This window comes from Excalfactoria chinensis, chromosome 2 (assembly GCF_039878825.1).
Source record: "Excalfactoria chinensis isolate bCotChi1 chromosome 2, bCotChi1.hap2, whole genome shotgun sequence".
NCBI lineage: Eukaryota > Metazoa > Chordata > Aves > Galliformes > Phasianidae > Excalfactoria > Excalfactoria chinensis.
In genome coordinates, this window is record NC_092826.1 from 38,479,680 (window position 1) to 38,496,114 (window position 16,435).

The 16,435-nt window shown below is 33.6% G+C and overlaps 1 protein-coding gene across 3 annotated transcripts in view; it reads right to left on the reverse strand.

The window, feature by feature from the left end:
• Nucleotides 1-1,542: 1,542 nt before the first annotated feature.
• The window catches only part of SNTG1 (syntrophin gamma 1), a 301,816-nt gene continuing 286,923 nt past the window's right edge, over nucleotides 1,543-16,435 (reverse strand). For all 3 annotated transcript variants that reach the window (XM_072328347.1, XM_072328348.1, XM_072328349.1), the window contains 2 exons: nucleotides 16,211-16,321; nucleotides 1,543-7,655 (listed from right to left, as the gene is read on the reverse strand). In XM_072328347.1, the coding sequence (XP_072184448.1) occupies nucleotides 7,497-7,655; nucleotides 16,211-16,321 (270 nt within the window). In that variant the 3' untranslated portion in view covers nucleotides 1,543-7,496. The remainder of the gene's footprint in view (nucleotides 7,656-16,210; nucleotides 16,322-16,435) is intronic.

Sequence of the window (16,435 nt, forward strand, 5' to 3'; positions counted from 1 at the left end):
TCACTTGTACTCCCCCTCCTTGAACTAAACTCCCTAAAACCCTGAAATCTCTTTTCATAGTTCATAGGCTTCTCTGAGCAATTTCATCACTGCCCACCTGAACTATGAATAGTGGAAAATAATCAGTGGACCTAACCAGTTTTGGGAGTTTCCTGGTTATGCCCCTGACTTGGGCCCCAGGAAGGCAGCACACTTCCCAACAGCTTGGGTCTGGTCTGCATATGGGGCCCTCAATTCCTCTGAAAAGCGAGTTGCTCACCACAATCACCCTTCTTTCTTTCCTGTCAGAGGAAGGCTCAAGGCCAGCTCTCCCCCTGCTGATGCAGGATCCTTCCCACCAGCTGCCAGCTCCCCAGAACAAGTGTGGCAGCACTGTTGCTACTTCAAAAAAAAAGCCATAAAAAGAGCTTTTTTTTTTTGGCCTTTTTTACTCCAGATCTCTCACCTTCCTCTGAAATTAGTTAACTGTTCCTATAATCACACGATCCATGCAACATGTCCTCTTTCACTGTAGCAGCAACACAAGAACAAATGCTTTGAATTTCATAAACTGTTTCCAAAATCAGATTTTTTTTATTATTATTATTATTTATTTTTTTTTCACCATCCTTCTTCTAGTAAAGAGCTAAAGTTATCTTTTGATTTACAGCATGTTACTGATGAATACCAAAGTATGCCTATTCTTTCATGGTCTCTGCCCTCAGCTCTTTCCTACATCAGAGGTACTCAATTTTCAACCTTAAAACTGTGTTTTCCTGAGCCCCTTGGGCAGTAAGGCATTATCTACATTTATCTGTCTTGCAGTTTTATCTTGATTGATTGTTGGGATATATCTGTACACAAATGTTCTGGTTTTGGCTGGGATAAAGTTGATTTTCTTCACGGTGGCTGACATGATGTTGTGCTTTGAATTTAAGAGAAAAACAATTCTGATTACACCTTGATGTTTTCATTGTGGCCGAGCAGTGCTTACAATAAATCAAGGACTTTGTGGCTCTGCTAGTGAGGAGTTGAGGGCGTAGAAGGAGCTGGGAGGGCACAGGACCAGGACAGCTGACCCAAACTGGACAAAGATATATCCCATACTATATCGTGTCACAGTGGACTATAAAACTGGGTGAAGCTGGCACTGCGGTAAGACTGCTGCAAAGGAACAGGTTGGACATTTTTAAGAAGGTTGTGAGCAATTATTATGTAGATGACCATCGTGGTGGGAAATGACAATTAACAGCCTAGGTTCCTCAAGTATTTTCTTGATCTCTCAGATTTGACTTTCAATGATATAAAACTCATACACTGTATGACTGAATGCAAAAGGTTAGTTAAAAAAGTATTTATTTTCTATATTTTTTTCTGTTACGTTCCATTACAAAAAGAAAACACATAACATAACAAAACCAAAACACAAGATAGCATTTTATTAGTGGTACATTAATGAGCTCTAACAACTAGGTGACTTATGTTTGTCACAAATACATATTACAAACAACCACCAACACCAAAAAAAAAAAAAAAAAAAAAAAAAAAAAAAAAAAAAAAAAAGTGACTGAAAATTAAATAAATAAATTGAATATTTATCTTCAATTTTTATATTTATAAAATATATAGCACTTTCTATTACATTTTTCAGTCATTTTTATCCATAACAAATTAAAACTTATGACATATATTGCAAATATTCTTAAGGATAAGAATAATTAAAAAAATCAAAGTTCCTGGAGGTATGAAACAGTAAATCTGTTAATGTTCATTAATTTATATCATATATCCAGATTGTGCATGTTCTGCAAAAATAGCCATTTCTTCAACTAATATACATATTTATTTTTTTAATAGTATTATAAGATTAAGATTTTAAATGTAAAGCTTCATGGATTTATGCTTGTTTTATAGTTGTGCCTAATATGGAACTTTCTTTAATATATACTGAATATTTTCCATTAGTATATACTAATATACACACACACATATACACACACACTATGTATTATATATTAGTATATACTCAATAATAAAGCCATTTCTGTAACATATAATTGAGATTCTTGCAGTGAAAGTTGTTGAAACTGGGAAGTGTGCATATCATAGCAATGAAAACTGTCTAGGTTAGCTAAATGAATGCATTTAGTTTTACACTGTCTAACATACTTTGAGTATGTAATGTACTGTAATAATATACAGAATCCAAACAGAAATTTCTTTTTTATTTCAGTATCCCTGATTTTACATCTGATTCCAACAGAACATGAATTGCTATTCTCAGTAAAGTTCCTGAAAATGGAGCCAAGTAAATAAAAATTTGTTGACACTACTGACCTTATTCCAGGAGCAATACTAAAATTGCACTTAAGAGCCCTCCTAGCCAAGAAAGCACTTAAGCTTGAAGATGACTTTACTCAGTTTACTCTGAATATTGATCACAGACTGCAGCACTCTTTTGGTACTCAGTTGCCCTTGCTATAATGCTTGAATATTGTTGCCTGACTGTGTTACAGATTTAGAGGCTCCCTTACATAGCTGAGTGAGTGCAGCTTTGCTATCTGCATAGAGCAAAGAGGATGAGGCAGTGTTCTTGGAGCTCTCTGAGTGAATTTTAAAGTATGTATTTCTGATAGACGGGCAGAGAGATGCAGCAGGGAGAGGGCTGACCAGCATGATGTAACCTGAACGCTTTCCCTTTGTAGTGAGGGAAGAGGGCAACACAGACTAACCTGCCCTGGACATCTGTCAGTCACCTTCTGTAAATGAAGCAGGTTCCTCCATAACCCACAGTACCTGGGCACCACCCACTGTGCAGAAAGAACTCTCACCAGGATCTATCAGCTGTACCACTTTAGAGGGATTCTTAGGCTGAATGACCATTAGGAGTTGGAACAATTAGGTGTGACACTGGTTTAGTTTTAGCCTAAAATTCCAGTTCCTGTGCTTAAAGACTGCTCTGGCAAATGAAGAATAACAATAACAGGCAGAAGGCAGGAAGCTGGCTTCAAAAGAGCACATTCCTAAAACAAGTGAAATGAAAGTGGCTGCACCTCTGCCACCACTATGGAGACAAAACTGAAGAGCTGCTAAGTCATGGTCCTAACTCGTAAGGGCCCTGCACTGCCATTCTGAGGACCTCAAGTCCTATCCTAGGTGTCTACAACAGATATTTAAAGGTAAGGAGCTTGGGTGAGTGCATCATGTGCTTTTTTTTTTTTTTTTTTTTTTTTTCCCATTTTTATCAGGGACTAGATTCTACAAGTGAATTAAAAGTTCAGTACTTAGATGAGTGCTTAAAAAGAATACATTTACATTTGACTTGGCATTACTATATCAGAATGAAAATTGTTCTTTCTTTTTGGCATAGGGAATACTAGAGGGTTCTTAACAATGTGTAGCAAAGCTGCTGAATTTTTAAGGGCAGCAAATGTACATTCATGAGATCTTTATCCTTTTTAATATTTCTCTTGATGTAAGAAACATCTTAAGGCATTGCATAAATGAAATCATATTTAAAGCAATAAGCTGCAGCAACCTCAACTTCATCATGTTTACCTGTGCATTGTGAGATATTCTGATAAAGTCAGAACATATAAAGTAAATACTTTTTGTGGGATGAAGAACTAAGCTGGAAAACAATATGTTTCAGGAATCTCATCTCAAAGTATATTGATACTGTATATTATTATTTTACATTTTTATGAATTCTAGTTGAAACAACTAAAATGTCAGATTCTTTGTTTTAAAAAATAACTGGCTTACAATTTACAAACTTCTTGCTGCACTTCATTAACAAAATAAAATGACCAATATTTTATAATATCCTGATCTTTATTTCAAAAGTGCCTTCTGGAACTGTGTTTTTATACAGATAAAGGAAATGAAATATATTCATTCACTGATGAAATCTAGAATAACATGTCTACAAGTGTGCAACACATTCATAACAAAATTATGATAACACTATAACCAAGCATATCGATAATTCTGTGGAGGTGAGCTTATCTAAAATTTCCATCATAAAGCAAAGCAATTTAAATCAAATATATTTTGTGATACTGAGGAGTGTATGTTTTTGGTATGCTATATAACATCACTTCAATAGGCACAGTACTAAGTAAAAAGATATATACTTTTTAATTTAACTTATTTAAGAATACAATGTAATAATGAAAAATTATATTTTACTTTGTGGGAAGTAAGGTTGATTGTGTCATTTTTGAGATTTTCTTTTTCAATATTTGCTTTAATTTGCATACAGATTTTTAGCAAGAGCTGGTAGTTCATTATAATTTTGTTTTTCATTGTAATCAGTGGGACATGTTAACTTACAAAATATTTGCATTCATTATATTTTATATGTTACATGATAGCTTGCAACATAAAGTTTGATTTTTGACATATGCACATGAAGTTAACTATGCTTTAATTTGGAGACTTCTTCCTGTATTTAAATAAAAAAACATAGCCACTAAAATTATATTTTGCTGTTTTACAATTAGTTACGACACAGAGTTTAAAGTTTTCCCTCTTTGGTTCAAGGCTGAGTTTCTGTTCTACTTCCACTGAGAGGGCAAGCCTGATACAGTCACCTCTGAATAATCTGAGGTCAGTGCAAAGGCCCCCAGAATCACATGCTTACAAAACAGCACTGACCTGTAGTCAAGGCCATGGCATTTTATATTATCCCAAGGTAACCTTTATTTTCTTGAATCTAAAAATATTAAGCCCCACAAGTTCAGATCTTTGAAATATGGGGTTTCAAAACATAAATAAACATGAAAATTGCAGGTTATATTTTGTGTACATGTTTAAACACTGTGTATTCCATGCCCAACTACAAAAATACTCATTGATGAATACAGCGTTTCTACAAAATACGTGAGAGTTCTGTAGAATGCCTTGGTAAAGTCCAGGCCCCAAAAATGCATGGCATGAAACCAGTTCTGCGCAACCTGCAACTTTCAGTTATTTATTTATTTTTTCTTTCAAATCATGGAAAACCTTAATCTTCAGCAATTTGCAATTGTATAGTTTCTGCTCTTTCAGATAAATTTTATGCTCACTTAACAATATTAAACAGTGTCCCCTAAATAACTTGGTTTCAGTGGTACCATTATGCACATCATCTGAGCTAGTTGAAGGGAAAAAGTTCAACTGGCAGCTGATTAATTTTAGATTCTTCTACTACTACCAGAACATTTACAGAGGCATTCACATGCTTGTACTGGGTGTTTGAATGCAATGCTCACCAGAATGTGATGACCCTAATGGGAGCACAGAAGATAACTGTCATTAACAGATACAAAGCTTCATCATTGCCATTGGTCTGACAAAACTGTCTTTCCAGAACATGCCTTTTGGACAAGGAGAATATCTGAGTTACCATCAGCAAACTTATTAGAGAGTTTCAGCTTTGGATTCAAAACATTTGGGGTTTTTTATCTCTCAGGAATAAACTCAATAGCCACAGCAGTTTCAAATGTCATGCAGAGACTAGGATCCAACCCCCTTATTTAGGGAAGATTTATGTAAACAGGATAATGACTATGAAAATGCTGGATTTTGATGACACTTAAAATATTTAATCTTTGGATTATGACATGATCTCATTGTTTTTAGCATAGAGAATAAATGTGAAACTCAATTATGAAATCTTTAATTCTGTAACACTTGGAGGTCTACTAAGAAGGAAGATCATACTGGTAGTCCCATGACAATGATAAAGAGTTCCAAGAAAATGTATTTTCAGATTGTTTTGAACTAGAATCAACTTTACCTTCAGTCTCCATTTTGCAAGGACACTTTCTAACACACATAAATCCAAATACTTGTACTGCAAAGCAAAAAGACAGATGCGTGATTTGCCCACAAAGTTCATTCATCTTTTGTCCCCACTCAACATTTGAACTGTTCCCATTTCGAAAAAGCTTTCCTCTGGCTTCAATTATGAAGTTTTCCTTCATTCAATATGTAAAGATGGATGTGAAATAGTTTTTATTCCAGCTGCACAAGAGAGATTGTTTCCTTAACTCTTACCTTTCATGTGCTTTTATAAGAAGAGGGAAAAAAAGGAAATGTAAATTCCAATATTATAACTAATAATCCCAGAAAGCATCATGTAAAATATTCACTCATTCTGAATGCGAACCAACTGCATTCTCTCCAATACTCCAATATTTTATTTTATTTTTTTTAATGTCTGAAAAAAAAAAAAAAAAATCACCTCACCTTTTTTTGATCTTTCAGCAACAACCCATATATAACTCACACCATTTTGCCATTTTCATTGCTGTGCAGTAGCACAACATTAAATTATTTTTGAAAACTATATTTTTAATAAGTTACTAGTTAGAAATGTACAATTGCTTCAGATTTGATCATTAGATGAGACCCTGGAACTACTATTTCTGTTATATGGTCATGGGTGACATTATATTTTTTTAACATATGAAGACATTAAGCATTCTGTCATTGCTTCTATCATTAAAGGCTATTTATTTTATTCCTGCCTCTTACTAATAATACTAAAAGGAAATCACTACAAATTCAGTGGTTGGATTCATTTTTCAAAAATAATGTTGAATTTTTATTTTGTTGAGAGCTTATGATGTGAAATCAATGTTAATAATGGAAACGATGCATTAGGTGGATTGTGTCTGAAACAAATACAACATCTGTGTCATGTGAGCCAAAACTATCAGATTAACACAACTTAGTTTTGCAAAAAATTGAGGACGTGAAAAGCAGAAATGATATTTTACAAACTTTCATTTGTCATTATATTTAAATTAATATTACATTATTTTTAATTGAAGAAGAGGAATGAACTCATGGAAGTAGGGCTGTGGGGTTTTTGTTTTTGTTTTCAATTGTGTCAGTCAATATGGCTATATCTTTGTTGCTAATGTTCAAAGAATAAACTAGAAAAGGTAGCATGACTCCATGTATGGAAAGAAATACGGATTACAGTGGTGCTTAAAGTGCTTTCTTATTTGAAGAGATACTTACACAAATGTCTTTTCATGCTCATCTCCTCATCATTATGTACTAAATGCTTTTTGCTTGCTCTTATGTCATTTATAATATAATCATTGGGTATTAAGTTTATACTCAGAGTTTAGCATATTGTCATAAAAATATTTGAAAACAGGAAAATGACAATTCTCTTTGTGTGTTATTACAGCATTTTGAAAATTTTATTAAATACCGAAGTGCCTCATTGCATCATTTATTCCTTTGCTTCCAGTGTTGGTTAAAGCACTAGATAAGTACAAATAGATCATACTAAAAGCATATCCATCCTATTCCGGGGAGTCTGCGAGGATTATTTACTGGTGTCTTGCAGAACAGAGATGAGTTTATGATCCCACGTGACCATCTATCTCCTGATGCTGCAAGATGTCTTGTCTCCAGGATTGGTTTCCATGTACATGGTTCACCAAAGTTTCACATCTTATGAATATCTATACATTAAGTCTTTTTGATAAATGGCAGTGCTGTAATGTGAGATATCAAGTTGTATATTTTAATTTGCCAGTACCAGAAGTTGTGGGAGCAGCAGAAGCTGTGGCTTGACTGCCTACGAACAAAGGGTCCAAACAAGCCACTTTGGCTGCAAAGAATGAATGGATACAATGAAGGACTGCAAACAGGTTGGAAAACTCCAGCTCCTGGAAGTGAAAACAAAAAGATTAATCATGAAGCAGAAGAAGACATCCAAAACATGCACCCAGGAATGAACTGAGTTTCAAGTGGAAATAGTCTGATATAATTCTGTTGATGTATTTGATAGTTCTATGTTATAGTCACCTAAGATACAGATTTATTTATTCCATAAATAATTTTTGTAAGCTAATATAGACAAATTTCTGAGTAAAGTGGCTGTACAGGAATATGATGTTCTGCCTGCTAAAGAGGAAGGAATGTGACAGCCATATAGTATGTTTTTCCCTTGTGTCATTAAGGCAAATCTGGTGCATTTTGCCAGTTGATTTATTTTTATAAATCAATCAATGGCATGAGTGCATTGTGTCTACATACCTCTCGGTTACTACTGTATGTAGCCACCACAAAGATCAGTAATGTTGAGTTCCACATACGTCATGTTCATCTGTCATGTCACCACACAGTGACACCAATGCTAATCGTTAGTTAAAAAAGCAAACAAAAGAGACATTTTCAAAAAGTGCTACTATAATACATGGATATTCTGGCTCTGTTTTCATTGTTTTTATTGTATTAAAAGTAAGAAACATATCTGAGGTTTCAATCTTATTAAAAATATTAGACAAAGCCTTTTTTGTTCTACTTTAATTTACTTTTTTTTTTTATTATTTTTAACAGCTCCTTATATGAGATTTTCTTAGAAACAATGTGAAAACAAAACAAAACCAAAAAATCATATATGTATATGTATATATACATATATATATATATGTATAAATGCTTTCCTTTGAGTCTAATTGATTTTATCAATGGGATCATAATGACAATGATTTTTTTTTAGGAATTCTTCAGTACATAATTTTGATGTTAACATTTGATCAGTAAAAATCTGCTGTGTTTGGAAGCAGATACTGATGTTATGCACGTAGGGATGGTGATGCAGGATTGCAATCTTTCTGCTTTGATTCACTGCCTATGTAGATTTCTACACTGAAGCCGGGAACTGAGAACTGTGGTATATCCTATTTGTGTTTCTGTCTAGTACTCGTATTTCCAGGTTATTTACTGCTGACAGCTTTGCTTTTGTATAAAGAAATATTGGTAGTACTGTGTATTTAACAAGGAAAAAAAAAAAAAAAAAAAAAAAAAAAAAAAAAAAAAAAAAGCAAAGCAAAACAAAACAAAACAAAACAAACAAAACAAAACAAAAAAAAAACCCTAAAAATTACATGAGCCCTCCTTATGAGTTTTTCTGGAAGTTATTGCTTTACATACTTTGTGGAGACATTCACAAATCCCTTACGTGTGAGATGGAAGACTGCCTGAAAGCAGAAGACTACACATGCAGATTATTCCAGAGATGTATGAAATGGGCAGAGTTCTGTTCAATTCTCTTTAAACCTGAGCAGATGTCCTTTGGAAATGCTCAGAAATGATTTTTAATTGCTTACAAGCCTTTTTAAACTCCCCTAAGTACCAATTCACAATAAAGATGATGAAGTTTATGCCAAGTTTCACATACCTGCCATCTGTATTCATTTAAAAAAAAAAAAAATCTGTTTCATTTTTAAACATTGGGAAAAGTGTAATTTAGTTACAGTGACAGAGATTTCTCCCCCTCCTATTCAAATTTCAAAATAAGAAAATTTATCATAGATGGGAACAATAGTGGAAAGTCAAAGATGAAAAATAACAAGGAATTGTGGAAGCTATTTCTGAATAAGAAGCATCAGTCATTCAAATTGTTACTTTTCATTTAAAGTCTTTTTATTAATCACATCTATCCTTCAGTACTATAAAAATAATACTTAAGCTTGAGAAGAAAATATAAATAATGGATCTTACAAATATTTGTGATGTCAGCTCTGTGTTATATTTGGAAAGACTCACTTTCCAGCTGTGTGTCAACAGAACAAGTCTATTAAAACAAATATTGCAGTTTGAGGATTGTTCGAGTCAATTAGGTAATCCTACTGCTGAAAGTTCTTATGTATATCATAATTATGGCTGCTGGACACTGAATTTTCACAATGCATCAGTACAGTTATTATCACCAGTTAACACAGGTGTTTCTGCAACAGTAACACATTGGGAAGATCCATTGCTCAGTGGACCTTCAATGAAAATGTGTGAGTCAATGGCACAACTACTGATGGTCCCAATGATATGCTACTGCTGTTAGCAATTAAACAACACAGAAATTATCTTGATAGTAAAGATGAGCACTAACAAGTCAACAAATGCTAGATACTACTTGGCATGAAACATAATTCTTTCAGTGTCAATGTGTGTATCATGAAGTGAATTAAACAGATCTCTCTGATCACACAATTTAACAAATTACATGCATTTAAGGTGGCTTAGGTAGAGGATCCATGTAATGCAGCTTATTTAGAACACACAAATATATGTATATAACCAAATTCTGTGAAGCTACTTAAAGACACTGATGGCTTGTGTTGTAACTGTGCGGAGCAGAAGGCACACTCTTGTGATCACATCTATTTCCCCAGCACTGGATGTGGATTAGAGGCTAAGAAAGCCACACACTGACTCTGCTACAAGCAGAGTTCACATTACAAGTGGAATTTGAAGCACTGTGAAACACAGTGGGCTGATATTGGTATGAGATGAGTATATACATGTCTAATTAATAGCTGCAGCTGAATTCAAAGGAGTAAGATTGATGCAATGGGATCTATCAGGAACAATACTTTCCTGGCAGATTAGCCTAGTCATGAGCAAGTTTAATGAACAGATAAAGGTTCAACACAGAGTTGTTGACAGACAAAACACTCCCTTAATTTCTGTTGAGAACTTGCATTTTCAAATCCCTGTAGGTCTGAAGTACTGCCATAAAATGGAGGGGAACCCCCAGGCTTTTCTGCACATCTAACTGCCCTGGTTGTTTTTGCATTTAGAATGCAGTGCTGTCAGTCATATGCTTGTCTGAACACACTTTTGTCTAGCAGAGTAGTGCACGTTGCACACGCAGCTTCAAGTAAACAAAGAAATAAATCCTAAGAAACCTGAAGAAATATTCTGTCAAGCTATTAAGTCTGCAAACTATAGGAAAAGCAGATGCTCTGAATCACCAAAAATCAAAGAAATCCAAATTTAAGCCAAAACAACTACTTATCCATGCACAAAAACACGATTTACTCCTATTCAGGTCTCCAGACTGGAATATTAGTGTATCCTTGTGATCTTCAAATAGTCCTCCCACCTTCTTGACCAAACTACTTTCACTAAACATTGCTGTAATTATACCAGATATTCTCAGATTATTAATCTGCAGATTCACTGTTCCTGCACAAGAAAATGTAAGGCAACAAAAGATGAAGAAGGAAAATGTGAAGGAAAAAAGAAAAAAAAAGAAAAAGAACACAGATAATGTTGTCAGATCAAAAAAAAATAAAATAAAATAAAATAAAAAAAATCAGCTACTATTTCATAATATTAATGACACAGCTACCTAAACTCTACATATACAAACTCAAACAACTGTTAGTTTGTGATTCAGAAAAAATCATGGTATTGTCACATATAAACTGCTGATATATGAATATATTTGTTGCTTCATCAAATGCCTATATACTGGGGTAGAATATATTTTAAATGGATTAAAAAAATACAATATTTGAGCAAGACTACAAACTGAGTCACATAAACCCATGCAGTTCAAACATCTAAACTCAGAACTCAGTCACTGCAATTGAGCAATCACTCTGTAAAAATACTAAGGATAGATACTTGAAATCCATTTAAAGCTGAAATTCTAAATTTGAAGAGCACTGCAATGCTCACTGAAAAGCCCTCAAGGCTAAGAACAGGGATTAAATTAAAATTATGCTTTGGAGAATATACTTGAAATGAGCAGAAATATAAGCCTGGAAAATATTGCAGGTATTTATCAAGGCACCTTACAACACAACAAAAGGCAAACATTTTGTTCACATTACAACATCTCTAATGCAGACTGTCTTATTTTAGATTTGATTTCTAGATGGAATAATTTCAAGTACAAATTAATAATCATTAATTTTTCTTAATGCATTATTCATTACTCAGTATGAATGCCAGGATCTTTAAAGTTATGCATCTTCTTTTGTTGACACCACAGTTTTTCCCTATTGACCAGAAAATCTTCATGTGCTGCTCACCCCTGTTCCATGACACTTAGCTTAGGGCATTAGCTAGCCTGCGAACAAAAGCTAACAGCACAGCTGTGTGACCTTGGCCAAGTTTTGCTGAGAAAGCTGTTAAGCTGTGAAAAATCCTTGCAAGTTCAGAAAGGTAAGAGGACAGAGAGAATAGTTTTTGAGATATACAGTGTGCTTTGTGTTACAGAGCTGAAACCTAAGAAGGACATTCATTTTCTCAGTCCAACTGTGTAAGCCTGTTGCTATTTTACTTCAATAGGTATCAAATCCTTGCCATTGTGATGGGGCACATAATCTTTCAGTTTACAGAAATTACTGGTTATTATATTCACTTACAAAATTCAAATGGAAATGGTATGGAGTTAAAAAAAAAAAAAAGGAAAAAAAAAAAAAAGCAGCAACAATTCTGCTTTAGATATATAGATACTGCAATGTTTGGGATGTCTGGGAAACAGAATCCTTCATAGGTTTAAGATATTTTTCTCAGAAAAACATAAAATTGTTTCCATTGCAGTGATCCACTACTCAGTCAGGTACAATGGAAGATTATAGTGCTCTGAGTTTATTACAGTGCTGAAATTCCATTAGCCTCTGGAAGCTGCTCTAATGCTGAAAAGCCATTAACAGATCATGAAGTTATAGCTTAAAAAAAAAAAAAAAAAAAGAATTAGATAGCAAGATGCATAATGTATCCCTCTGTGTTTTACAAATGAAAAGAAAGCTCTGTCCTTTTTTTTTTTTTTTTTTTTTTTTTTGTCAATGCAACCAGAGCAGCACAATAGGGATGTAGCAGAGGGACACGCAGGCTCCATGTTCTGCCATGCCAACTGCTCTATTTTGTAGTTCTCAGTCAGAAAAATTCTGTCTGACTGTGCAAACCTCTGCAATAACTCCTGCTGAGTGACAGCTGGAAAATAACCAGAGATTGGAATGTCTAAGGGGTACTGGTGATTAATGTTGCCCCTAAATGGTTTACATCTCAGAAACTACTTGGACCTTAACTTTGAGACCTTCAAAGTCAGGTGTTTGATTCCAGCCACTTTGCCACTGACCACCAGTGTGACCAATGGTAATTACTGTTCAGATTTTTCAGACTGCAATTGTTCATATCTATGAGGAAGCACTTCCTTTATTCGATACTATGCATCTTTACAGTAGCATGACGTTGCTTCAGTGAGGCCAAACAAAAGCAAACAGTCTCTAAGTTTAAACATTCAAGTATTTTTGAGTCTAAAAGATGTATTCCTAATTAAACAGTAACCAAATATAAAGCATATGTTCTTCATCTCGAAACATGTCATTTTTAATTTTGTTAAGTCAGGCATGAAAAGCACTAAAATATTTTGACAGCGTTATAAAAATATTAGGTTTCCAGTGTCAGTGAAGGACTTTTTGTCACTTAGGAATGCAAACTCTGTTGGCAATGTGTTTTTTAAAAACAAAAGTTGTCTGATGAAAGGATGTAGTTCTGCATTTCTTTCTGAAAAAATACTTATCTAAAGTGATTGTTCTTTATATTCAATCAGAATAAAGAGGAAATTATAAAGTCAGGCTAAAATTTAAAACACTGCCACATAATTATTTTTCTTTTTAAAATGTTAATCAACATTAACTACCTCAACACTCTACCAATCTTAATTCTCTAGGTCATGAGTAAATGCCTAAGATATAAAGAATATTATCACACAGACACAACAAGCCACAACTGTATACATACAGGCTGTACACAAATGTGCAGTATTATATAAAGATAGGAAGCATTTGGGTTTTGATAACTCACATTTTTACATGAAGGAATTCCTGGATTAAACCAATATTATTGGAAATCAATTAACCATTCTGTAACTGAACCATTTTACATTTGCAAGGTGAAACTGAATTACAGCACATTAAAGACTTTAAACATATCTTGTCAGCAGCACAGTTGAAACTCAGACATGGAGGAAAACAGGCACTGCAGAACAAGAAGAGCAGGAGTCTCAAATCAAGTATGCGCACACTATAGCAGGTTCTGCATAGCATGATAATGTTGATGATGAAGAGGAAAAACCTACTCTCACTTCTAGTACCTTGAGCTGTATCATAGTTAGTTGCCACACTGATTTTTCACTACTGTTTAAGAATGCAAAAATGAAAAGCCCTAAAAAGCTGAGATAATGATTCCTTAGAATTTTTTTGTCTCAGCTGTAAGTCCTCTTCCCACTATATTCCTCATGGAATATAGTAGGCAGACAATTATATTTATCTCAACTTTACATTACCCTGCATGCCCTCCTTACAACAGCAGGTCTCCAGGCCTTCTACAGCAGAGTTTCATTTAACAGGTGGTGATAGCTTTCGCTATGAATATTCATCACAACCTTTCACAGCTGTTTTAGAAAATTCCCATCATCTGATTCCAAATCAAGCCTGCATGCAGCATGCATGAAACCTGGCATTACAAGCATTTCTTAAAATCTGATTAACATTTCTTAATGACTAGAGAGTTCCCCAAATAGATATGTCTCCAGTTCTGTAATGCTAATAAAGTCCAATAAATAGAAGCTAGATTGTTCCACATCTTTTCTTGCTGAATAGTGCTTTAAATACTTGAAAGGCTCAATGGATGCAGAGAGGCCTATTCACAGAATTTAAAACTAACTAACGTTAAAAAATAGGACATAAAAATGTTCTCATCCTTTCTACAGACAAGTATATCTTATAGTTTTTAGACTAAGCAATGTACTTCACACATAAGCAAACAGGAAGTCAATAAATGCTGTAACACTGTCCAAACAAAACAATCATATTTTTTGATCATAATGTAACTGACTTGCTTTGAGTATCAAGAAAATGAAATATATATATATTTCTAAATTGATCAACATGAAAGATTAAATTTATAATCAATAAAAGCAGCTAGAGAACAGGACAATATATTAATTAGGATGTTTGTAAGTTTGTACAATACAGCGCCTTTTTAAGTTAGAGGCAGAATTTCTACCTTGATAAAAGGTGGAAAGGTAAAGTTTCCTAGAAATAAAACTCTGTTCAGTTTAACTGGGAACAACACTACCATAAAGTACTTGGAAATCTCCACGTCTTAAAAATGATTAACATTAGATTAACATTTAATTTAAAAAAAAAAAACAAAAAAAACAAACAAAAATTAGAAAAAAATAATGTAAGCCATGTTTGTCACTCAACATCTAGATTTGTAACTATGCATTATTTTTAAATTGATGAAATAAAGCATCACTATTCAGCTCTTGCATTCCAAAGAAAATTCTGAGCAATTTTAACTTTGCTAGTTCTAAAATCTTGTGTCCATGTAATAGCAATAAGAGATAAATATTAGAAAAGAAATGATGAGTTTCAACTTCCAGTCATACTTAGGAGCATAATAAAAGTTTCCTAATATTTTCTTAAAAGAAAATCATCCTCACAACTTCAGGGTATTAAGTTATGGCTTCTTATTAATGAAGAAAAGAAAATCTGTACTACTATAACATTGAAGGAAATAAGAATATTAATCTTTGAGATGAAGAAAAATGTGAATGTACTGAAAGTCCACCACATTTCATTGCTACTGATTTACTGTGAGCTTTTGTATACCTTCATTGTATTGAGCATAACATTCAAAATCAAGTAAATAGCTGGGAAAACAGTATAGTAAGAGCTTAAAAAGCAAGCTTTAAAACACATTCAAGCAAACATAACCAGGATTACAAAAATGTTGGGATTCTAATGAAAAAGACCTTTGATTCAGACTCTAAGGCAGTTTTGATGTTCCCAGGAAGATCACTTCCTTATGTATACTGGGACAGTAAATTCTTAAAAGACATTCATAAAATTAGGCATAAATCTTTTAGTGTGACTATTTTCAAAAAATAACTCCTGAATCAAAAGCACTAATCACAACAGAATTTTTGAATTAGACCAAGACACAAAGCTTCAATGACATCTTCTTGCAGGAGGATATATGTTTAATCTGCAATTTTTTTTTTTTATTTTTTATTTTTTATTGAGCCATTTTCTGCCCAAACTGACTCAAGAATGTTTTGCATTGTTTCTTTATGATATCAGTACAGAGAGAAGGGTAAGGCATTCAAATTTTCAGCCACTTTTATCAAAATGATTAGCAGACTTGGCAAGTAATTCTAAATGCAGCAAATCTTTTTTTTTTTTTTTTTTTTTTTCTTAATTGTGATGACACTCTATAAAAGAAAGACTTTAACTTACCAAAAATTCAAACAGTTTCTTCAGATTTCTTCAGTTTTCTTTATTTTCACTTTGCACATTGAATGACTTCTAAGTAATTTAGTTTGATTTACTCCTCTTTTCTCTTTTCTCCCAGCTGCTGCTTTAATACATATTTTTAGGCAGATTTATAAAAGAAAAAAGTGTACTGTTCTTACCTTTGCTTCAATTTGTTTATTATCTGGGTTTTGGAAAAGGAATTTGATTTTGCTCTTCCCATCATCTGAAGAACCTTTGAGCTGGGAAAATTTGTACCTCCACAGTACAGCCTAGAGAAAAAAAATACGTATAAACAAGCAAGTCAGTGCAGTTGTTATGGTAAACTGCATGACAAACAGCTGATCTTCTAGCAGAATTTTTAACCTGTCAATGGTACATCATAA